Here is a 25,852-nt window from a genome sequence, read left to right as displayed (position 1 = left end):
CTGCCCCTACCAAGCGCCCGGATACATCATGGCCTCCCAATGTATCTGGTTGGAAGATGCACTGGTGGACAATTCTACTCCAGGTTCTCCGCAGGCGTGGGGCAGGAAAGCACCACCACCACCGGCCACATCCCTTCACACCCACTTTGAGTGCAGATGGGGTCCTAGTGGGTGCACAAAAAATGTTCCCCTGTGGCTTTAGTAGGTTCAATGAATTTTTTGTAAACTCCCTGTGACTTTCCTTTCACCCCAAAAGTGAAACAATTATAAATGTGTAAACATTGTAATTAGATTTTAACGACAGCGAACCCTTTCCATGGGATTTTTAAAATGGAGATTTGCAAAAAAAAATATATATATATTTTTTGTGATTTTGTGGTTTACATTTTTCTTGTTATTATTTATATGATAATATGATAATTATTGAATAATTATTGGATAATTATTGGATAATTATTGGTCATTATTATTACTTTGTTGTAGACTCCCAAAAGCCTGTTATAAATGTAATTATTTATTAATCATTTCTGCTTATTTTTTACGTGTAGGTACCGATAGTAATAGACATTTTATTATCTCTTTATGATAAGAAATAGGAAAATGACTAAAACGTTTTCCTCTGTTGTATTGTGCAACATAAATGGATTAAAAACTTTATTCTACTTTTACACATTAAAAAATATTATTATTTTGCTGTTTTCAGCATTGCCTTTTGACAAGTGCTATTTATACAATACTTTTCCATTTTCATTATTGATATTTACACCTTTTTGACTTGTAAAAATTTAAAGGCTTTTTTTCATTTTCCATGTACTTATCTGTATGACGGTTATTTGGCAATCTTTAGCAGTGGATAGTTATGTGGTTTCTTAGGTTATGTACAGGGCAGTGATACAATTCTCTACTTTTTAATATATTTTGAAGTATTTATTAGACACGTTGGGACTAGTGAATTCAGCACAGAGCGTTCCACATATGAGCGACATGAAGCTCAGACATATAAGGTTCATCAGAGAACATTTATTACAGAGAATAAAGTAACATATAAACCTCCAAGTCTTGAATTAGAGTCACAAATAACAATTGCACTTTAGTTGTTAGCAATGATTTCATTGATCCAGTCTACATAGTTGCAGAGCCTTGTGTAGACTCCGGGTAAATCTGGCATTGCACATCCCCAGCCCCAGGATGTGATTCCATGCACCTCTCCATTACACACCACTGGTCCACCGGAGTCACCCTAGTCACCAAAAACAAGAAGACATAAATTATGCTGTTAATTCTTCACCCATCATCCAGAGCTGCAGTCACTATTTTGCTGGTGCAGTCACTGTGTACATACATGACATTACTTGTCCTGTACTGATCCTGAGTTACATCCTGTATTATACTCCAGAGCTGCACTCACTATTCTGCTGCTAGTGCAGTCACTGTGTACATACATGACATTACTTATCCTGTACTGATCCTGAGTTACATCCTGTATTATACTCCAGAGCTGTACTCACTATTCTGCTGGAGCATTAACTGTGTACATACATGACATTACTTATCCTGTACTGATCCTGAGTTACATCCTGTATTATACTCCAGAGCTGCACTCACTATTCTGCTGCTGGTGCAGTCACTGTGTACATACATGACATTGCTTATCCTGTACTGATCCTGAGTTACATCCTGTATTATACTCCAGGGCTGCACTCACTATTCTGCTGCTGGTGCAGTCACTGTGTACATACATGACATTACTTATCCTGTACTGATCCTGAGTTACATCCTGTATTATACTCCAGAGCTGCACTCACTATTCTGCTGCTGGTGCAGTCACTGTGTACATACATGACATTACTTATCCTGTACTGACCCTCAGTTACATCCTGTATTATACTCCAGAGCTGCACTCACTATTCTGCAAAGTTTTCTTGGAGAATGTGCATCCTGTGATCATTTCATGGGAGTCATAATTACCTGGCAGGAGTCTTTTCCTCCCTCTGGATAGCCCAGGCAGATCATGTTATCTGTGATCCTGTCTCCATAGGAATTACGACAAGATTCCTCAGATACCACGGGGACGTCCACACACTGCAGGACGTCCGGGCTAACAACTAGATTTAAAAAACAGCAAGTTATAAAGACAGTATCCACCAGATGTAAGAAGAACTAAAATCTGTCAACTTACTCCCAGTGTTTCCCCATCCAGACACTAAGCACATGGTGCCCGCAGGGGGGCTACTTCCAGGTGGGCAGTTTTCAGGGAGCTTGATGGGTTTGATGACATCACTAAACTGGGCGGGCACTGACAGCTTGATCAACATGATGTCATTATCGATCATGTAAGAATCGTAACCCGGGTGCCGAATGACCTTTTCAGAGTCAATGAATTGTTCTGTTCCCTCTGAAACTCTGATATTGTATTCTCCGAGCCTGGATTGAATTTTTCTGAAATATGGGAACAAAATTTGTTAACTTGTTAAAATATAATATTCTATGGCATTATCAGGATTGTGCCACTTATCCTTCTCATTCCCTTTCCACAGGATAGAGAATCAGTGTCTTATTACTGGAGATCTGACCACTAGGACCGCTCAACAATTGGGAGAATGGGGGGCACATTATTACTCTACAGAGCCCAATTTGGGAATGGAGACCAGGAATTCCAGGAATGTATTCTCCATTCACTACTGTAAAATAGTCGTTTTCAAAGATATGTTTATTTAATCAATTAAACCGTCAGGTTCCCCTTTCGAACCTTTTCTGGATTTGGCCGTTGTCTCTGAGCTTTGACAGTAGAGATTCGCAAATCATTTAAGATTCACCAAATGTTCAGTTTTTATCAAATTTTTCTGAACTGGTGTTTCCCAATTTGTTTTTCGAAAATTGTAATACTGGTATACATTGGTATATAATCTCAAATTAAAAATCCACAAAATGAGATAAAACCCTTTTTTATAGACAAAACTAGACAAAGTCCAGGACAATTCAAACAGAATCTGTTCATCTGAAGTGAATCTGAAAATAACTTACATCTGGAGCTGGAAATTGTCATATTTGTACTAAATCTATGAATCGACTAATAAATAATCTCTACTTTATAGTACTTACGATTCGTAGCAGTGAGCAGCAGACACCACCCATTGCTCGTTGATCAAGAATCCTCCACAGAAATGATAGCCGACATTGAGAGACACCTGATAGGGCAAATTACAGGGATAGCCTCCAACTATCTTATCGTCATCGACAAGAGGGGTTGCCACTAAAAATAAAGATTTATGTCTATTAACAATAAAGATAACAAAAATTTTAAAATAGTGCAAAAATATTGTCTCCATTTTCTTACAACCTTTGGTAGGACTTGAAACTTACCAGCAAAACCCAGAAGGGACAGGACTATCAGGATCTTCATTGTCACAAAGTAAAGTTCCCTGTGACTAGAGGAGGATCTTTATACCTGTGGTTATCATCTTTCCTGATGGTTCGCAAGGTCACCACTAATTGTGGGAAATCATGACCAGATGTCTTGGCCTGGTATCTGCCCATGTGCCAACCTTCAGCTAAATGGAAATGTTTTCTCTTGTTCAAATTTGGTACAACATCTGGTATATGAATTATTCCACCAACCTTATTACTTCAATATAATAATGAGTATAACTTATCCCTAGACTTGTGAAGGATGTCCATCTGCCTTATGACATTTCAGGGACAGTAGAACATTTTGGTGGAGGAAAATAAGTAATGGGGACAGGGGACATTACTATTGGGGGCTGTGTTTTTTTGAGGGGATCCTGTTTTGGATATGTTATTAATGAGGGGAGGCTACTGGACATTTCATTAATGAGCAGTGGCTGCATTTCCAACCCTTGGCTTATACTCAAGTCAATAAGCTTCTCAGTTTATTTTATAGTGAAATTAGGTTACCTCGGCTTATACTTGGGTTGACTTATATTTGAGTGGTATAAAAAGGGGGCTACAGAGAAAGCAGCACTATCAAGGGGCTACATAAAATAGGGAACTACAGTAACGAGAGAGGGTTACATATAATAGATCATTGTAAAGGGGGGGCTACAGAAAAGTGGACATTATAGATGGGGGGCTGCAGGAAATAACATATTATATGGGTTGGGGTTAGATTTGAGGTATCTGCCCGCCACATACTTTTTTTTTCCAGTGACCATGGTTCTAGAAAAAAATTTGGGGTGCAGCTGGTCCCCGAATACCAAATGGTCGGGAACCACTTCTTTAAGGAACTTAGGGACTTAGCATCTTTTATGAACAGTATCTGCTGTGCTCTAATGGTTCAAAGAGTTAGATTTAGTTCAGCAGTTAGATCCCTGATTACTATCACCTTACTGTGATGTAGTCAATGTGGACCAATGGTGTCCTCAAGCCTTTGCCTTTGGGCTACTTCTATTTGCATTGATTTAGAGGTCCTCTGGTTGTAACCCTCATACAAAGGTCAGGGTAATCAGGGAACCACCTGGTTGCTACCTCTTGGTGTAGGCTCAGACTGTAATAGGATCCATCATCAGTCCAATCCTTCAGGATTTACTGCATTGGTCAGAATCATATAAGGATAATATGACACTTGCTTGTGTGTATAAGGCTATGTTATGTTATGGGAGTCAACTATTACTGTTACTATTGAGTAAAGATCAGTGAAGCCGTTTGTGTTGTAGTTTGCCGAATTTGCTGTCCTCCACCCTTAACACCCACTACATTTGTCACGCCCCCTGATGTCATTGGTGAGAGAAGGGGAAAATTCTGATACAATTAAAGGGTTAACACCTGTGATTGGTGCCAGCACTGCTTGAGGGTGTTTCCGCTGGTATGAAGCCGAATGCTGAAACCAAATTTCCATTTCAAATCTGGGTTTGGGTTCCGGAATGGCATTGACATTGTGGGTTTGGGTCCACTCATCCCAACCACTGAGGCATCACATCCACCATCAATCTGTGACTGTGTCCAGGTAATGTGACAATTTCATGAAGCATTTGTTATTTTACTTTTGGATTCACTGCTGTGGCAGTTACACGCTGGCATTTACTTCACATGAGTTCAGTCTTCTGCTGCCTGTGGTACCCGTGTACATTGGCCATTGTCCACAATAAAGTAGAAATTATCCATTGGCAACATTAATGTTCATTTGAGTTTTATATTTTTCCGTCATCCAGGGAACTGCAGAGGATCTGAAAAGAACTGTCATATGATCCAGGGGAGGCGGGGATTTGGGGATTTTCCCAAGAAGACTCCTGGCTGCACCAGCTCCAAAGCTGCTTCTACTCATCACTGAGCAAAAGGGCTGAATACTCATCACCGGGGGCTGAATACTTATCACCAGGGGCCGAATACTTATCACCAGGGGCCGAATACTTATCACCAAGGGCTGAATACTTATCACCAGGGGCTGAATACTTATCACCAGGGGCCGAATACTTATCACCAGGGGCTGAATACTTATCACCAGCGACTGAATACTTATCGCCGGGGGCCGAATACTTATCACCGGGGGCTGAATACTTATCACCATGGGCTGAATACTTATCACCGGGGGCTGAATACTTATCACCATGGGCTGAATACTTATCACCGGGGCCGAATGCTTATCACCAGAAGCTGAATACTTATCACCAGGGGCTGAATACTTATCACGAGGGGCTGAATACTTATCACCGGGGGCTGAATACTTATCACCAGGGGCCGAATACTTATCACCAGGGGCCGAATACTTATCACCAGGGGCTGAATACTTATCACCAGGGGCTGAATACTTATCACCAGGTGCTGAATACTTATCACCAGGGGCTGACTGCTATTCACCGGGGGCTGAATACTTATCACCGGGGGCTGAATACTTATCACCAGGGGCTGAATACTTATCACCAGCGGCCGTACACTTATCACCGGGGGCCGAATACTTATCACCGGGGGCTGAATACTTATCACCGGGGGCTGAATACTTATCACCAGCAGCCGAATACTTATCACCGGGGGCGGAATACTTATCACCGGGGGCTGAATACTTATCACCCGGGGCTGAATACGTATCACCGGGAGCTGAATACTTATCATCAGGGGCTTAATACTTATCACCGGGGGCCGAATACTTATCACCGGGGGCTGACTGCTATTCACCGGGGGCCGAATACTTATCACCGGGGGCTGAATACTTATCACCGGGGGCCGAATACTTATCACCGGGTGCTGAATACTTATCACCAGGGTGCTGAATACTTATCACCGGGGGCCGAATACTTATCACCGGGGGCCGAATACTTATCACCGGGGGCTGAATACTTATCACCGGGGGCCGAATACTTATCACCGGGGGCTGAATACTTATCACCGGGGGCTGAATACTTATCACCGGGGGCCGAATACTTATCACCAGGAGCTGAATACTTATCACCAGGAGCTGAATACTTATCACCGGGGGCTGAATACTTATCACCGGGGGCTGAATACTTATCACCGGGGGCTGAATACTTATCACCGGGGGCCGAATACTTATCACCAGGAGCTGAATACTTATCACCAGGAGCTGAATACTTATCACCGGGGGCTGAATACTTATCACCGGGGGCCGAATACTTATCACCGGGGGCTGAATACTTATCACCAGGGGCTGAATACTTATCACCAGGAGCTGAATACTTATTACCAGGGGCTGAATACTAATCACCGGGTGCTGAATACTTATCACCGGGAGCTGAATACTTATCACCGGGGGCTGAATACTTATCACCAGGAGCTGAATACTTATCACCGGGGGCTGAATACTTATCACCGGGGGCTGAATACTTATCACCGGGGGCTGAATACTTATCACCGGGGGCTGAATACTTATCACCAGGGGCTGAATACTTATCACCGAGGGCTGAATACTTATCACCAGGAGCTGAATACTTATCACCGGGGGCTGAATACTTATCACCGGGGGCCGAATACTTCTTCTGTCAAGATGGGCGCACATTAATGAGAAATAAAAGAACTTTTTTGATGTTACGATTTGGCTGCAATGAAACAAAGAAAAACTTAAAGAGTCTGAATATTTCTGTTCCCCCTGAGTATCTACTAGGTATTATTATTTTTCTGGCTCAACTGCATCTGGTAAGATCAGATAAGTTTCGGTCATGTAGTCATTTGTTGGCAGCAATGTGTTCCAAGTTGTTCAATCTCTCAAGGTTCCTGACACATGACTCTGGTCTTGGCAGCCATATAAGTCTGTGTTACCCAAATTAGTATTATCAGACTCTGGTGAAGGCCGTTGTGTCTGGAACAGGTGAGCTCTGTGGAAAGCCCAAATTTAGCTAGACCTATAATTATACAAGGGAATTTACCATTAACCGGCATATGATACAAGCCCCACCACCATGGCGCAGTGGATACAGGCTCTATCTGGCAAGTTTTTATGTAAAAACCTGCACTTAGGTGTAAATGGTCACAGGCTTTAGCGAGTGCTCAGGAATGGGGAAGGAAAGCCTTCACCCATGCACTTTGCTGGTGGCCGCGTCTTCTTCACACCCTCCCCATACCCCCTACATGCCACCATGGCGAGGAGGTCACCTCTATGCCGCTATGATATATCTCCCCCAATGTGTAGCCAGAAGCCGCTAAGCCCCATAGGAAACAACTTAATGGGCCCCTTCCCCGTAGGGGTCATTTACATTATGATTAAAAATACAATAGAGATGCCCGGGGGAGGAGCTTGGACAAAATCGCATATTAGTTACAGATCGCATGTCTTTCAAAGGAAACACATGTCTGATCGACCAAGTCCCACCCCCAGGCATTTACATTGTGTTTCTAATCGCAATGTGAACACCCCATGTGACCACATGTTTTCATACACATTTTTTTTTGTGCGCTCCAACGTCAGTGGCACACATATGTGGGATTTAGTGAACTTCCTCCTGATTGGTGGAGATGCAACCACCTTAAACAATCAGAGTGAAGTAAACTCTTACTCTCACTTCTTGCTGCGTCGGATCATCTGCTGCTGCGGGTGACCAGTGAGTGACTGACACACTGCAATGAAAAGCTAAAGCCACCAAAGATTCACGTCCCTCACAGGCCAACTGCGCCCCTCCCCCCACGATCCAGCTCCCCATCAGCCACCTCATCTATATTGGCCGCCTTAGGCACTGTGATCATGGTGCTTAGGGGGAAATTTGTCCTAATCCGTTTACATGTCAGCCATGCTTGGAGTCCCAGATCTTGCAGGGAGAGGGAGGGGCTGCCGGTAGTGCAGCAGATTATGGGGGTGCACGGTGATGTAAGTAGTCAGAAGTACGCAACAGAGATTAAGGGCAGCGCAGTATCAGAAGCAGCCACTTCTCTGGCGTTCTCCCGCCCCTGCTATTAGCCCTCTGCATGCACACTATGAGTAACAGGGGACACATCACAAATTACAAATCTTAAAAGGTAAAGTAAGGCTAAAGGATTTAAGATGCTTAGAGCGAACCTGTCACCAGGAATGTGATTTGTAGTTGACATGCTCTAAAAGCCTATGTTATGCTAATTTTAAAAAATTAGTTTATAAAAGTTTAATTCTCATTACCTGGCTCCCAGCTAGAAGCGCGTTACGAGTCCCTGGGGAGGGGGCAGCTGCAGCCGGTCTGTAGCTGTGTCTCAGTCTCCTCTCCTCACAGGAGAGGAATAATGCATTAGAAGACACAGGCCCACACAGGCTACAGCTGCCCATCCCCCGGGCACCACCACACACACTCATCCAGTGCTCTTCCCCTCCCCATGCATGAGAAGACACAGGCCCACACAGGCTACAGCTGCCCATTCCCCGGGCCCCACCACATACTGCTGACTAGAAGCCAGGTAATGTGAATTAAACTTATATAAAGTACTGAAATGATTTATAATGCTGACAGAGGATTCTTTAAAATTAGCACAGCAGAGGCTATTGGAGAAGGTCACAAGCTAGAAACGTTTTTAAAGAGCTTGTGGACCACTCTGGCTTATCTGCGACCAATGTCATGCAACTGTTGCCATCTTTACGCAAGGGATACAGCGACAAGAGAGATTCCTAGTTTTGGAATCTACTGTAGCTCTGATGTAGGATTTATTCCTGCTCCACCTATTTATTTCATAGAGTAGTCCAAATCCGAATGGACTGCCAACACCTGTGATCCAATCCAGGTCCGGGTTTGGGTTCAGGGCACTGTGGTTTGGGTCCACTCATATAGTCTTTGGTCAACTGCTGACATGATATACAAGAGACTACATAGCGGGGGTTTGCTTGCCCACTTATTTCTTTTTTTGTTATTTTTTCCTTGGTTTTCCCTTCTTTTTTCTTGCTTTTCACTGACATTTCTGTCTTATTTATGTTTTTTCATATCTTTGCAGCAGCAAGACAGAAGCTTCAGATTACATAGTCTACAGAGAGGAGAGGGGGAGGAGAGAGTCCTAGTAGTTAGGTCTCAACCAACTTGGGTGGGGTTTGATAGCCCCCACACACACACACACCAATTTGCTCTTTGGCACATAATACATTAATACTGAGGAGCTGGAAGTTATAACATCACCCACAGGTTCCATTAAAGTGAATGGAAGCCCCAGTGGCAGGCAAAACTGATAAGAGATGGGATTTAAACAAATCCCATCTACATTCGGAATAAATGAAAATTGATGGACAAAATGGAGATCTTCAGCCTAAAATTGCATAAAATGTTCTTGTTCCACGTCATACATGCTTGGCCATTCACATGATGAGCAGATATGTTGTACGCTTCCTTTGTTTATTGGGAATGAGTAATTATTATTGAGCTATGGGGGACATTTATCATGCACCAGGACTTGTGCACATGGTCTCTGCCCCTACCAAGCGCCCGGATATATCATGGCCTCCCGATGTATCTGATTGGAAGCTGCACCGGTGGACAATTCTACTCCAGGTCCTCTGCAGGCGTGGGGCAGGAAAGCACCTCCACCACCGGCCGCACCCCTTCACACCCACTCTGAGTGTAGATCGGGTCCTAGTGGGTGCACAAATAAATGTTCCCCTGTGGCTTTAGTAAGTTAAATGATTTTTTGTAAACTCCCTGTGACTTTCCTTTCACCCCAAAAGTGAAACAATTATAAATGTGTAAACATTGTAATTAGATTTTAACGACAGCGAACCCTTTCCATGGGATTTTTAAAATGGAGATTTGCAAAAAAAAATATATATATATTTTTTGTGATTTTGTGGTTTACATTTTTCTTGTTATTATTTATATGATAATATGATAATTATTGAATAATTATTGGATAATTATTGGATAATTATTGGTCATTATTATTACTTTGTTGTAGACTCCCAAAAGCCTGTTATAAATGTAATTATTTATTAATCATTTCTGCTTATTTTTTACGTGTAGGTACAGATAGTAATAGACATTTTATTATCTCTTTATGATAAGAAATAGGAAAATGACTAAAACGTTTTCCTCTGTTGTATTGTGCAACATAAATGGATTAAAAACTTTATTATACTTTTACACATTAAAAAATATTATTATTTTGCTGTTTTCAGCGTTGCCTTTTGACAAGTGCTATTTATACAATACTTTTCCATTTTCATTATTGATATTTACACCTTTTTGTCTTGTATAAATTTAACCCCTTAAGGACGCAGGGTTTTTCGGCTCATTTCTCGCTCTCCAACTTCAAAAATCCATAACTTTTCATTTTTACGTGTACAGACCTGTGTGAGGGCTTATTTTGTGCGTAACAAATTTTACTTTCCCGTAATGTTATTTATTTTAACATGCCGTGTACTGCGAAGCTGAAAAAAAATTCCAAATATGAAAAAATTGAAAAAAAAGCGTCACGTTCTTGTGGGCTCAGTTTTTACGACTTTCACTCTTCGCTCCAAATAACACCTCAGCTGTATTCTTTGGTTCGGTGCGATCGTGGTGATACCAAATTTATATAGGTTTATTGTGTTTTAATACATTTTCAAAAATTAAACGAATGTGTACAAAAAAGAAAAAACAAATTTTGCCATCTTCTGATGCTAATAACTTTTTCATACTTTGGTGCACGGAGATGTGTGAGAGGTCATTTTTTGCGAAATGAGGCGACGTTTTCATTGCTACTATTTTGAGGTCTGTGCGACATTTTGATCATTTTTTATTTAATTTTTTATGTTATGTAAAAAGGTGTAATAGTCGCATTTCGGAAATTTGGGAGCCATTTCCCGCCTCGGAGGTCACCGCCGCCCGTAACCGTTTTTATATTTTGATAGATCAGGCATTTTGGGACGCGGCGATATCTAATATGTGATTTTTACTGTTTATTATGTTTTATATCCGTTCTAGGGAACGGGGGGTGATTTGAATTTTTAATATTTTATTAATTTTTTTTATTTTTTAAACTTTTTTTTTTCACTATTATTTAGACCAGGGGCGGGCTGGCCATAAGACCCACCGGGAGAAATCCCGGTGGGCCGATTGGTTTGGGGCCGGTCCGGGGCCGGTCCTGTACTGGTGGGGCCGGTGTAAAAACAAAAACACATGAAACTCACCTCTCTGACGGCCCGACGCTGTCCGGCCGCGGTGACAACAACGTACGCGCCGGCGTCGCATAGACCATGACGTCGGCAAGCGGCTGACGTCATGGTCTGTGCGACGCCGGCCCGTACGGAGCTGTCACCGCGGCCGGACTGTGTTCAAGCAGGGGAGCAGCGTCGGGCCGTCAGAGAGGTGAATTTCATGTGTTATTGTTTTTATGTATTGGCTGTATACCAGGGGCAGGCTGTATACCAGGGGCAGGCTGTATACCAGGGGCAGGCTGTATACCAGGGGCAGGCTGTATACCAGGGGCTGATGTTGTACGCCTGGGGCTATGTGCTGTACGCCTGGGGCTGGCGCTGTATACCTGGGGCTGGCGCTGTATACCTGGGGCTGGCGCTGTATACCTGGGGCTGGCGCTGTATACCTGGGGCTGGCGCTGTATACCTGGGGCTGGTGCTGTATAGCGGGAGCAGGCTGTACACCAGGGGCTATGGGCTGTATACAGGGCTATGGGCTGTAATACTGGGGCTATGGGCTGTACACCAGGGGCTATGGGCTGTATACAGGGCTATGGGCTGTAATACTGGGGCTATGGGCTGTACACCAGGGGCTATGGGCTGCAATACTGGGGCTATAGGCTGCAATACTGGGGCTATGGGCTGTAATACTGGGGCTATGGGCTGTAATACTGGGGCTATGGGCTGTATACAGGGCTATGGGCTGTAATACTGGGGCTATGGGCTGCAATACTGGGGCTATGGGCTGCAATACTGGGGCTATGGGCTGCAATACTGGGGCTATGGGCTGTAATACTGGGGCTATGGGCTGTAATACTGGGGCTATGGGCTGTATACAGGGCTATGGGCTGTAATACTGGGGCTATGGGCTGCAATACTGGGGCTATGGGCTGCAATACTGGGGCTATGGGCTGCAATACTGGGGCTATGGGCTGCAATACTGGGGCTATGGGCTGCAATACTGGGGCTATGGGCTGCAATACTGGGGCTATGGGCTGCAATACTGGGGCTATGGGCCGCAATACTGGGGCTATGGGCTGTAATACTGGGGCTATGGGCTGTAATACTGGGGCTATGGGCTGTAATACTGGGGCTATGGGCTGTATATCAGAGGCTGGCGCTGTGTACTGGGGCTATGGGCTGCAATACTGGGGCTATGGGCTGTATACAGGGCTATGGGCTCTAATACTGTGGCTATGGGCTGTAATACTGTGGCTATGGGCTGTAATACTGTGGCTATGGGTTGTAATGCTGGGGCTCAGGGGCTGTAATGCTGGGGCTCAGGGGCTGTAATGCTGGGGCTCAGGGGCTGTAATGCTGGGGCTGTAATGCTGGGGCTCAGGGGCTGTAATGCTGGGGCTCAGGGGCTGTAATGCTGGGGCTCAGGGGCTGTAATGCTGGGGCTCAGGGGCTGTAATGCTGGGGCTCAGGGGCTGTAATACTGGGGCTATGGGCTGTAATACTGGGGCTATGGGCTGTAATACTGGGGCTATGGGCTGTATATCAGAGGCTGGCGCTGTGTACTGGGGCTATGGGCTGCAATACTGGGGCTATGTGCTGTATACAGGGCTATGGGCTGTAATACTGTGGCTATGGGCTGTAATACTGTGGCTATGGGCTGTAATACTGTGGCTATGGGCTGTAATGCTGGGGCTCAGGGGCTGTAATGCTGGGGCTCAGGGGCTGTAATGCTGGGGCTGTAATGCTGGGGCTCAGGGGCTGTAATGCTGGGGCTCAGGGGCTGTAATGCTGGGGCTCAGGGGCTGTAATGCTGGGGCTCAGGGGCTGTAATACTGGGGCAGGGGCTCAGGGGCTGTATACTGGGGCTATGGGCTGTATACTGGGGCAGGGGCTGTATACTGGGGCTGTCTGGCTGTATACTGGGGCTATGGGCTGTATACTGGGGCAGTCTGGCCGCATACTGGGGCACGGGCAGACTGAATATACCAGGAGGGCTGGCTGGCTGTATACTGGGGGGCTGTATATATACTACAGTGGGCTGGATGTATACTGTGGGGGGGTTGGCTGGCTATATACTGGGGGGGTAATGGCTACTAGTAATAGTAGCTATATTCTTGTACATAGGGGGCAGTATTATAGTAGTTATATTCCTGTACATAGGGGGCATTATTATAGTAGTTATATCCCTGTACATAGGGGGCAGTATTATAGTAGTTATATTCTTGTACATAGGGGGCAGTATTATAGTAGTTATATTCTTGTATATAGGGGGCAGTATTATAGTAGTTATATTCTTGTACATAGGGGGCAGTATTATAGTAGTTATATTCTTGTACATAGGGGGCAGTATTATAGTAGTTATATTCTTGTACATAGGGGGCAGTATTATAGTAGTTATATTCTTGTACATAGGGGGCAGTATTATAGTAGTTATATTCTTGTACACAGGGGGCAGTATTATAGTAGTTATATTCTTGTACATAGGGGCAGTATTATAGTAGTTATATTCTTGTACATAGGGGGCAGTATTATAGTAGTTATATTCTTGTACATAGGGGGTAGTATTATAGTAGTTATATTCTTGTACATAGGGGGCAGTATTATAGTAGTTATATTCTTGTACATAGGGGGCAGTATTATAGTAGTTATATTCTTGTACATAGGGGGCAGTATTATAGTAGATATATTCTTGTACATAGGGTGCAGTATTATAGTAGTTATATTCCTGTACATAGGGGGCAGTATTATAGTAGTTATATTCTTGTACATAGGGGGCAGTATTATAGTAGTTATATTCTTGTAGATAGGGGGCAGTATTATAGTAGTTATATTCTTGTAGATAGGGGGCAGTATTATAGTAGTTATATTCCTGTACATAGGGGCAGTATTATAGTAGTTATATTCCTTTATATAGGGGGCAGTATTATAGTAGTTATATTCTTGTACATAGGGGGCAGTATTATAGTAGTTATATTCCTGTACATAGGGGGCAGTATTATAGTAGTTATATTCCTGTACATAGGGAGCAGTATTATAGTAGTTATATTCCTGTACATAGGGGGCAGTATTATAGTAGTTATATTTTTGTACGCAGGGGGCAGTATTATAGTAGTTATATTCCTGTACATAGGGGCAGTATTATAGTAGTTATATTCCTGTACATAGAGGGCAGTATTATAGTAGTTATATTCCTGTACATAGGGGGGAGTATTATAGTAGTTATATTCCTTTACATAGGGGGGAGTATTATAGTAGTTATATTCCTGTACATAGGGGGCAGTATTATAGTAGTTATATTCCTGTACATAGGGGGGAGTATTATAGTAGTTATATTCCTGTACACAGGGGGCAGTATTATAGTTGTTATATTTTTGTACATAGGGGGCAGTATTATAGTTGTTATATTTTTGTACATAGGGGGCAGTATTATAGTAGTTATATTTTTGTACATAGGGGGCAGTATTATAGTTGTTATATTCTTGTACATAGGGGGCAGTATTATAGTATTTATATTCTTGTACATATGGGGCAGTATTATAGTAGTTATATTCTTGTACATAGGGGGCAGTATTATAGTAGTTATATTCCTGTACACAGGGGGCAGTATTATAGTAGTTATATTCCTGTACACAGGGGGCAGTATTCTAGTAGTTATATTCCTGTACATAGGGGGCAGTATTAAAGTAGTTATATTCCTGTACATAGGGGGCAGTATTAAAGTAGTTATATTCCTGTACATAGGGGGCAGTATTATAGTAGTTATATTCCTGTACATAGGGGGCAGTATTATAGTTGTTATATTTTTGTACATAGGTGGCAGTATTATAGTAGTTATATTCTTGTACATATGGGGCAGTATTATGTAGTTATATTCTTGTACATAGGGGGCAGTATTATAGTAGTTATATTCTTGTACATAGGGGGCAGTATTATAGTAGTTATATTCTTGTACATAGGGGGCAGTATTATAGTAGGTATAGTAGGGGGCATTATTACAATATATTTTACTTAGGGGCAGTAGTATTATACTAGTTACATTCATGTTTATTGGAGAAGGTATTGTAGTATGTTTTTAGTGTACATACATGGCAGTATTAAGTTGTGTGCTCTTAAAATAGAAGTGTTATTTAGAGATGAGCGAACACTAAAATGCTCGGGTACTCGTTATTCGAGACGAACTTTTCCCGATGCTCGAGTGCTCGTCTCGAATAACGAACCCCATTGAAGTCAATGGGAGACTCGAGCATTTTTCAAGGGGACCAAGGCTCTGCACAGGGAAGCTTGGCCAAACACCTGGGAACCTCAGAAAAGGATGGAAACACCACGGAAATGGACAGGAAACAGCAGGGGCAGCATGCATGGATGCCTCTGAGGCTGCCTAATCGCACCATTATGCCAAAATTATGGGCAACAGCATGGCCATGACAGAGTGACAGAATGAAGCTAGATAGCATCTAAAACATCCAATAATTGACCCTGACACTATAGGGGACGGCATGCAGAGGCAGCGGCAGCAGGCTAGAGAGTGTCATGGCGACATACCCTAAATGGACTCAGGCTTCAAACCAATGGGTGGCAGAGAGGAACCAAAGGAGGTGAGCAAGAAGCGCTCAAATAATATCGGTACATGATAAAAGTTTGCCAGTATATTTTGTGGATTACACAGCAGGGTGGCGACAAAGTTAACATGGAAGCCATGAAAACAACCCAAAATTCTGCCTGACACAGCTCGTTTGATAAGGGGACCATGTATGGAGGCAGTGAACTAGTAGTAGATTAAAGGTGCTGCAGTTAAAACTATGTTAGTTGGATCTTGGCATGGAGCTGGCGCTCCGCTGCCAGGCGAGCTTTCGCCAATCCAAGCCCCTGTCTATAGGCTACTCCCCAAACAGCACTTCTAAGAACCTTTTGTATAAGATCAAGTGTAGTAGCGTTCTTATAAGTTTAGGATATGGCGGGTGAGGGGAATGTAAACAGATGCGCAAGAAGCGCTGAAATAATATCCCTAAATGGTAAAAGTTTGCAAGTATATTTTGTGGATTACACAGCAGGGTGGCGACAAAGTTAACAACTTTGATGTGGAATGCCCTGTAATAGCTCTTGGGCGGTGTGCCTTTTATCGCCTAGGCTCAGCAGTTTCAGCACCGCCTGCTGTCGCTTAGCGACGGCACTGCTGCTGTGCCTAGAGCTACCGACTGATGGCGCCGTGCCCACGGATGGTAGTTCGGAGGAGGAGGTGGAGGAGGGGTGGGAGGAGGAGGAGGCATAGTAGGCCTGAAACACCTGGACCGAGGTAGGCCCCGCAATCCTCGGCGTCGGCAGTATATGAGCAGCCCCAGGGTCAGACTCGGTCCCAGCCTCCACCAAGTTAACCCAATGTGCCGTCAGCGATATATAGTGGCCCTGCCCGGCAGCACTCGTCCACGTGTCCGTGGTCAGGTGGACCTTGTCAGAAACGGCGTTGGTCAGGGCACGGATGATGTTGTCTGACACGTGCTGGTGCAGGGCTGGGACGGCACATCGGGAAAAGTAGTGGCGGCTGGGGACCGAATACCGAGGGGCGGCCGCCGCCATGAGGTTGCGAAAGGCCTCGGTCTCTACTAGCCTATAGGGCAGCATCTCCAGGCTAAGCAATCTGGAGATGTGCACATTAAGGGCTTGGGCGTGCGGGTGGGTTGCACTATATTTGCGTTTCCGCTCCAGCGTCTGGGGTATGGAGAGCTGAACGCTGGTGGATGCTGTGGAGGATCGTGGAGGCGACGATGGGGTTTTTGTGCCAGGGTCCTGGGCAGGGGGCTGACTAGCAGCTGACACAGGGGAAGGAGCAGTGGTGTGCACGGCCGGAGGTGAACGGGCTTGTTGCCACTGAGTGGGGTGCTTAGCATTCATATGCCTGCGCATACTGGTGGTAGTTAAGCTAGTAGTGGTGGAACCCCTGCTGAGCCTGGTTTGGCAAATGTTGCACACCACAGTCCGTCGGTCATCCGGTGTTTCCTTAAAGAACCTCCACACTTCTGAAGATCTAGCCCTCGCCGCAAGAGCCCTCACCACGGGAGCTTCACTAGTTGACAGTGGCGCTGATGCACCAGCTCTGGCCCTGCCTCTCCGTCTGGCCCCACCACTGCCTCTTCCAACCTGTTCAGGTCGAGGACTCTCCTCCGTCTCAGAAGCACTGTGTTCACCCGGCCTCTCAACCCAGCTTGGGTCTGTCACCTCATCATCCTCCGATCCCTCAGTCTGCTCCCCCCTCGGACTTCCTGCCCTGACAACAACTTCCCCACTGTCTGACAACCGTGTCTCCTCATCGTCGGACACCTCTTTACACACTTCCACTACGTCAAGAAGGTCATCATCACCCACAGACTGTGACTGGTGGAAAACCTGGGCATCGGAAAATTGCTCAGCAGCAACCGGACAAGTGGTTTGTGACTGTGGGAAGGGTCCAGAAAACAGTTCCTCAGAGTATGCCGGTTCAAATGCCAAATTTTCCTGGGAGGGGGCAGACTGGGGGGGAGGAGGCTGAGGTGCAGGAGCTGGAGGAGTGGGGATTTCGGTGACATGGGTGGACTGCGTGGAAGACTGACTGGTGGTGGACAAATTGCTCGAAGCATTGTCAGCAATCCACGACATCACCTGTTCGCACTGTTCTGGCCTCAACAGTGCTCTACCACGAGTCCCAGTAACTTCAGACATGAACCTAGGGAGTGTAGCTCTGCGGCGTTCCCCTGCTCCCTCATCAGCAGGTGGTGTCTCACCCCGCCCAGGACCACGGCCTCTGACCCCTGCAGTAGTTGGACGCCCACGTCCCCGCCCTCGTCCTCTACCCCTAGCCCTCGGGTTAAACATTTTTAAAATGAGAGTTATAACTTTTTTTTTTTTTTTACTTCTTTTTGTTTTTTTTTGTGTTTTTTTGTGTTTTTTTTTTTTTTTTGTGTTTTTTGTTTTTTTTTGAGTTTTTAAAACCAAACAATCCTATCCTATTGCTATGGCTATTTTCTAGCCAAGTATCAAAGGAAGCACACTACTATGCCAGATGAGATGACACTGAGTTATTGCCTAATAGAAATCCAACCCCTACTGAATTTTCCCACTTCGGCCTTTGCTATGGATATGTGCGCCACTAAGCGCAGAACACAGCGGTCGCAAGTCTCACTACAAATTGCTCAGAATTGGCAAGTACATGCACTGCAGAAACTACAGCCACCAGCAGATCAACCAGAAATCAAATATATAGAACGCTACTGTAGGCTTCAAGAAGCTGTTTGTATTCTCCTATGGCTATTTTCTAGCCAAGTATCAAAGGAAGCACACTACTATGCCAGATGAGATGACACTGAGTTATTGCCTAATAGAAATCCAACCCCTACTGAATTTTGCCACTTCGGCCTTTGCTATGGATATGTGCGCCACTAAGCGCAGAACACAGCGGTCGCAAGTCTCACTACAAATTGCTCAGAATTGGCAAGTACATGCACTGCAGAAACTACAGCCACCAGCAGATCAACCAGAAATCAAATATATAGAACGCTACTGTAGGCTTCAAGAAGCTGTTTGTATTCTCCTATGGCTATTTTCTAGCCAAGTATCAAAGGAAGCACACTACTATGCCAGATGAGATGACACTGAGTTATTGCCTAATAGAAATCCAACCCCTACTGAATTTTGCCACTTCGGCCTTTGCTATGGATATGTGCGCCACTAAGCGCAGAACACAGCGGTCGCAAGTCTCACTACAAATTGCTCAGAATTGGCAAGTACATGCACTGCAGAAACTACAGCCACCAGCAGATCAACCAGAAATCAAATATATAGAACGCTACTGTAGGCTTCAAGAAGCTGTTTATATTCTCCTATGGCTATTTTCTAGCCAAGTATCAAAGGAAGCACACTACTATGCCAGATGAGATGACACTGAGTTATTGCCTAATAGAAATCCAACCCCTACTGAATTTTCCCACTTCGGTCTTTGCTATGGATATGTGTGCCACTAAGAGCTAAACACAACGGTAGCAAGTCCCCCTGCTAATTCCTCACAAAATGGTAAAAGATGCAAATTAAAATAAAAAAAGTAGAACGTTATTGTAGCCCTAAGAAGGGCTGTTGGGTTCTTTGAGAATCACTCCTGCCTAACAGTAAGCTAATAGAACACCCTAACGCTTTCCCTGACCAGCAGCAGCTCTCTCCCTAGCGGCATCCAGAGACAGAATGATCCGAGCAGCGCGGCCAGCGGCTAGTCTATCCCAGGGTCACCTGATCTGGCCAGCCAACCACTGCTATCGACGTGTAAGGGTACCACGTCATGCTGGGTGGAGTGCAGAGTCTCCTGGCTTGTGATTGGCTCTGTTTCTGGCCGCCAAAAAGCAAAACGGCGGGAGCTGCCATTTTCTCGAGCGGGCGAAGTATTCGTCCGAGTAACGAGCAGTTTCGAGTACCCTAATGCTCGACCGAGCATCAAGCTCGGACGAGCATGTTCGCTCATCTCTAGTGTTATTCCTTTACAAGGAGGCAGTATGAGTCTCTTTCTCTGCGGTGTACATGTTGATTTAGACCATCTATTAACAGTTTGCATAGAGTTTAGTAACTCCACCCACATCACAAGGCCACGCCTACTTGTTTTGACCCCCGCCCACCGAATGGGGCCACTTTTACAGTTTTTTCCAGGGCCACTTTAAATTCCCAGTCCGCCCCTGATTTAGACCATCTAGGGTACATTAACCCTAGATGGTCAGATCGCTCCTACCATATACTGCAATACTTCTGTATTGCAATATATAGCATTTTTGCAGCACATTCATTACAATGAGCCACTGGCTCATTGTAACGAATCTGCAGAAGCCATGTCGCCTCGTGTCAAAAGAAGACCCGAGGCTACCATGGCAACCAATCGCCGCCCCCCCGATGACGTTCGGGGCGCGGCGATCGCATTAAAGATGGCGGCGCCCGCGCGCCGCCGTTTTTTAAACGCCGCCGGCGACTTTGCCGGCGGCAATCACATGGTTAGTAGCCGCGATCGGTGCAAGCACCGACCCTGGTTATTAGCGGTGGGGGTTTTCTGCAAAATGCAAAAACCCCCACCTTTGTATGAAGAGGACTCAGCCCGTGAGCCCTCTTCATACATCCCTTATACCTCTGCGCCGTAGAGCTACGGCGCAGAGCGTTAAGGGGTTAAAGGCTTTTTTTCATTTTCCATATACTTATCTGTATGACGGTTATTTGGAAATCTTTAGCAGTGGGTAGTTATGCGGTTTCTTAGGTTATGTACAGGGCAGTGATACAATTCTCTGCTCTTTAATATATTTTTGAGGTATTTATTAGACACGTTGGGACTAGTGAATTCAGCACAGAGCGTTCCACATATGTGCGACATAAAGCTCAGACATATAAGGTTCATCAGAGAACATTTATTACAGAGAATAAAGTAACATATAAACCTCCAAGTCTTGAATTAGAGTCACAAATAACAATTGCACTTTAATTGTTAGCAATGATTTCATTGATCCAGTCTACATAGTTGCAGAGCCTTGTGTAGACTCCGGGTAAATCTGGCATTGCACATCCCCAGCCCCAGGATGTTATTCCATGCACCTCTCCATTACACACCACTGGTCCACCGGAGTCACCCTAGTCACCAAAACAAGAAGACATAAATTATGCTGCTAATTCTTCACCCATTATCCAGAGCAGCAGTCACTATTCTGCTGCTGGTGCAGTCACTGTGTACATACATGACATTACTTATCCTGTACTGATCCTGAGTTACATCCTGTATTATACACCACAGCTGCACTCACTATTCTGCTGCTGGTGCAGTCACTGTGTACATACATGACATTACTTATCCTGTACTGATCCTGAGTTACATCCTGTATTATACTCCAGAGCTGCACTCACTATTCTGCTGCTGGTGCAGTCACTGTGTACATACATGACATTACTTATCCTGTACTGATCCTGAGTTGCATCCTGTATTATACCCCAGAGCTGCACTCACTATTCTGCTGCTGGTGCAGTCACTGTGTCCATAAATGACATTACTTATCCTGTACTGATCCTGAGTTACATCCTGTATTATACTCCAGAGCTGCACTCACTATTCTACTGCTGGTGCAGTCACTGTGTACACACATTACATTACTTATCCTGTACTCATCCTGAGCTACATCCTGTATTATACTCCAGAGCTGCACTCACTATTCTGCTGCTGGTGCAGTCACTGTGTACATACATGACATTACTTATCCTGTACTGATCGTGAGTTACATCCTGTATTATACTCCAGAGCTGCACTCACTATTCTGCTGCTGGTGCAGTCACTGTGCACATACATGACATTACTTATCCTGTACTGATCCCGAGTTACATCCTGTATTATACCCCAGAGCTGCACTCACTATTCTGCTGCTGGTGGTGCAGTCACTGTGTACATACATGACATTACTTATCCTGTACTGATCCCGAGTTACATCCTGTATTATACCCCAGAGCTGTTCTCACTATTCTGCTGGTGGAGTCACTATGTACATACATGACATTACTTATCCTGTACTGATCCTGAGTTACATCCTGTATTATTCTCCAGAGCTGCACTCACTATTCTGCCAAGTTTTCTTGGAGAATGTGCATCCTGTGATCTTTTTATGGGAGTCATAATTACCTGGCAGGAGTCTTTTCCTCCCTCTGGATAGCCCAGGCAGATCATGTTATCTGTGATCCTGTCTCCGTAGGAATTACGACAAGATTCCTCAGATACCACAGGGACGTCCACACACTGCAGGACGTCCGGGCTAACAACTAGATATCAAAAAACAGCAAGTTATACAGACAGTATCCACCAGATGTAAGAAGAACTAAAAACTGTCAACTTACCCCCAGTGTTTCCCCATCCAGACACTAAGCACATGGTGCCCGCAGGGGGGCTGCTTCTAGGTGGGCAGTTTTCAGGGAGCTTGATGGGTTTGATGACATCACTAAACTGGGCGGGCACTGACAGCTTGATCAACATGATGTCATTATCGATCATGTAAGAATCGTAACCCGGGTGCCGAATGACCTTTTCAGAGTCAATGAATTGTTCTGTTCCCTCTGAAACTCTGATATTATATTCTCCGAGCCTGGATTGAATTTTTCTGAAATATGGGAACAAAAATTGTTAACTAGTTAAAATATAGCTATGTTACATATTCTATGGCATTATAAGGATTGTGCCACTTAACCCTCTCATTCTCTTTGCACAGGATAGATAATCTGTGGCTTATCACTGGAGATCTGACCACTAGGACCACTAAACAATTGGGAGAATGGGGGGCACATTATTACTCTACAGAGCCCAATTTGGGAAGGGAGATTAGGAATGCCAGGATTGTATTCTCCACTCACTGATATGGGATTTCCAGGCAATAAGTTTCCTTAACGTCCCATTGATTAAATAGAGTGCAGGTCAAGCCCTTGTGTCTGCTTTATTGCCCGCTCTATGGGGCATTTGAGGAGGCTTTGTTCCTTCCCAAATACTAAGGGTCCTATCTGTAAGACCTCCTATGATCTTACTGTTATTCCTTCTCCTATAGAATATTGATAGGCGATCAATTTTAAACCATGCTCATGATATTTAAAGGGAACCTGTCAGTTGAACGAACCCTCACTATCTGAACATATCTTTAAAAGCTGAAATTATACAGCAATACAACTATCCCTATATTGTTTCTCCCCTTGTCTCTAAAGTACCGCAGTCCGTATGTAAACTTGACTCATCATCTATGCAAATGACCTCTATTGAGTCTGATCATCATCTCTGCTTTGTGCTTAGTCAGGTATATTCATTTTCTTCCATCTCAGCCCCGCCTCCATCTCATGCACCACTCCCTCAGATGTTGGCTGTTTGGCTCGCTGAAGAGAATTCCTGAGGGAGGAGTTATGAGTGAGTTGAGAGACAAGCTAACCCATGGGAGAGAAATCATTCCTATTATTCTCATTTCCTCTCCCTTAGGAATTCTCTTTGGTGAGTGCAAAGGCAGCATCTCCGTCATTACTGAGGGAGGGGTGTATTAGGTAGTAGAACCAATTTGGTTCAGCTGAAGAGATAGCAGGTCCCTTGTCGATCACGAAGCTGGAAGCTAGTCTGAGCTGGAAGAACATGAATATATATAAATGGTGACCCAACTTTTCCAACAGACAGTGGAAATTTACAGGCATGGGGAGGAACAATATAGGGATGTTTGTACTGCTGTAAAATAGTAGTTTTCAAAGATATGTTTGGTTATTTTAACTAACAGTTTCCCTTTAAGAACCTTTTCTGGATTTTGCCCTTGTCAGTTTAACTTTGAATCAAATCTGTTTCAATTGATTGCATATAATCCGCTCAATTCCTATAGTCTTTCTATGAAAATATCCTTTCACAATTAATTCTGTTCCTTTATATTAGAGTGAGATTTAGGGTTGGGTTAATGTTAGGGTCACGGATAAGGTCAAAATGAGGGGTAACCCTAAGGTGAACTCTAAAGCTTGTCTAAACTTTAACCCTAACTGCATTTAAGAAATTTGTAGAAAATTAACAAAATTAGATTTTAGAGTTTTTCTTTTGTGTTTTAGAGGACTATGTACCAAACTCCAGGACAAGTAGTACACCATAGGTTCAACAGAAGTGAATCTGAAAAAAAATAAGATTTGGAGCTGGAAAATTGACAAATTGGTACTGAATCTCTGTTAAAATCTATGAACAAATGAATCATCTCTACTTTGTAGTACTTACGACTTGTAGCAGTGAGCAGCAGACACCACCCATTGCTCGTTGATCAAGAATCCTCCACAGAAATGATAACCGACATTGAGAGACACCTGATAGGGCAAATTACAGGGATAGCCTCCAACTATCTTATCATCATCGACAAGGGGGGTTGCCGCTGAAAATAAAAAAATATTAGTGTCCATTAAAAATAAAGATAGCAAACAGTTTAAAGAACTCACAAAATATTATCTACAGTCTGTCCTCTCTTTATCCTTACAAGCTTTAGTAGGACTTGAAACTTACCAGCAAGACCCAGAAGGGACAGGACTATCAGAATCTTCATTGTCACCAAGAAAAGTTCCCTGTGACCAGTGGAGGATCTTTATACCCGGGTTTATGAGAATTTTTTCATCTTTCCTGTTGGTTTGCAAGGTCACCACTAATTGTGGGAAATCGAGCAGATAGCTTGGCCTGAAATCTGCGCATGTGACAACCTTCAGCTGATTGGAAACCAGATACATTGTTGTTACAACATTCGGTATGTGAATTATTACACCAACCTTATTACTTCAATAAAATATTGAGTAAAACATATCTCTACACTTTTGAAGGATCTCCATTTGCCTTATAACATTTCATGGACAGTAGAACATGTTGGTGGAAGGAAATAACTAATGGTGGACTAGTGAACCAGATAGTGAAGGCTATGCTCTTATTGCCCATAGATCTGTCTTTCACTGTCTTTAAGCCATATACAAAACTATAGTCAAGATTGTCTTAAGGAACTTAAAGGGGCTTAGCATGTATTAAGAACAGTATATGCTGTGCTCTTATGGTTCAAAGAGGGGCTCCTCAAACCTAAACCTTTGGGCTACTTCTAAATGTATTGACTCTGATGTCCTCTGGTTGTAACTCTCATACAAAGGTCAGGATAGAACAGGAAGCCACCAGATTGCTACCTCTTGATGTAGGCTCAGTGCTGGACTATAATTGCATCCATCATCAGTAAAATCCTCTGGGCTTTACCCTATTGGTCACAATCCTAAAGGAGAATATGTCATGTGGTTGTGAGTTTAAGGCTATGTTAACCCATAATGATGGTTATGGGGATCATCAACTATTACTGTTACTACTGATCTACTGAGTAGGTATGAGTGGACCCATTGAAGTTGTGGTTACCCAAATTTGGTCACCCGACCATAACACCCACACTACTTTGCCTAGGATCGTCACTCCCCCTGATGTCACGGGGGAGATTGGGGAAAATTCTGACAGCATTTAAAGGGTTAACACCTGTGATTGCGGATAGTTCTGCTCGAGAGTGTTACCGGCAGGGTGAACCCGAATGCTGAACCCACATTTCCGCTTCAAGTCTGGGTTTGGGTTCGGGAATGGCATGGACATTGTGGGTTTGGGTCGACTCATCCTAACCACGGAGGCATCACATCCACCAACAATCTGTGACTGTGTCCGAGTAATGTGACAATTTTGTGAAGCATTTGCTATTTTGCTTTTGGATTCACTGAAGAGGCAAAGAAGAGGCAAAGGATCCCAAAATCCAGGGGGTGGGGGGGAGATTTTGGTATCTTCCCAAGAAGACTCCTGGCTGCACCAGCTCCAAAGCTGCTTCTATTCATCACTGAGCAAAG

General features: G+C 44.2%; 1 protein-coding gene across 1 annotated transcript; it reads right to left on the bottom strand.

Annotated features, from left to right (window-relative positions):
• Window positions 1-1,000: 1,000 nt before the first annotated feature.
• On the bottom strand, window positions 1,001-24,596 carry LOC140105473 (uncharacterized). The gene is made up of 10 exons (XM_072129424.1): window positions 24,507-24,596; window positions 24,228-24,378; window positions 22,349-22,608; window positions 22,137-22,273; window positions 20,955-21,103; window positions 3,364-3,428; window positions 3,103-3,253; window positions 2,180-2,439; window positions 1,969-2,105; window positions 1,001-1,240 (listed from the first exon to the last, which is right to left on the bottom strand). The coding sequence occupies exons 1-10, from the start codon at window positions 24,544-24,546 to the stop codon at window positions 1,091-1,093; spliced, it is 1,500 nt and encodes a 499-aa protein (XP_071985525.1). The 5' UTR covers window positions 24,547-24,596; the 3' UTR covers window positions 1,001-1,090.
• Window positions 24,597-25,852: the final 1,256 nt, after the last annotated feature.

The sequence above is a fragment of the Engystomops pustulosus genome, chromosome 11 (genome assembly GCF_040894005.1).
Source record: "Engystomops pustulosus chromosome 11, aEngPut4.maternal, whole genome shotgun sequence".
Lineage (NCBI taxonomy): Eukaryota > Metazoa > Chordata > Amphibia > Anura > Leptodactylidae > Engystomops > Engystomops pustulosus.
The sequence above is the reverse complement of the archived record's forward strand: the minus strand, read 5'-3'. Positions and strand labels throughout refer to the sequence as shown.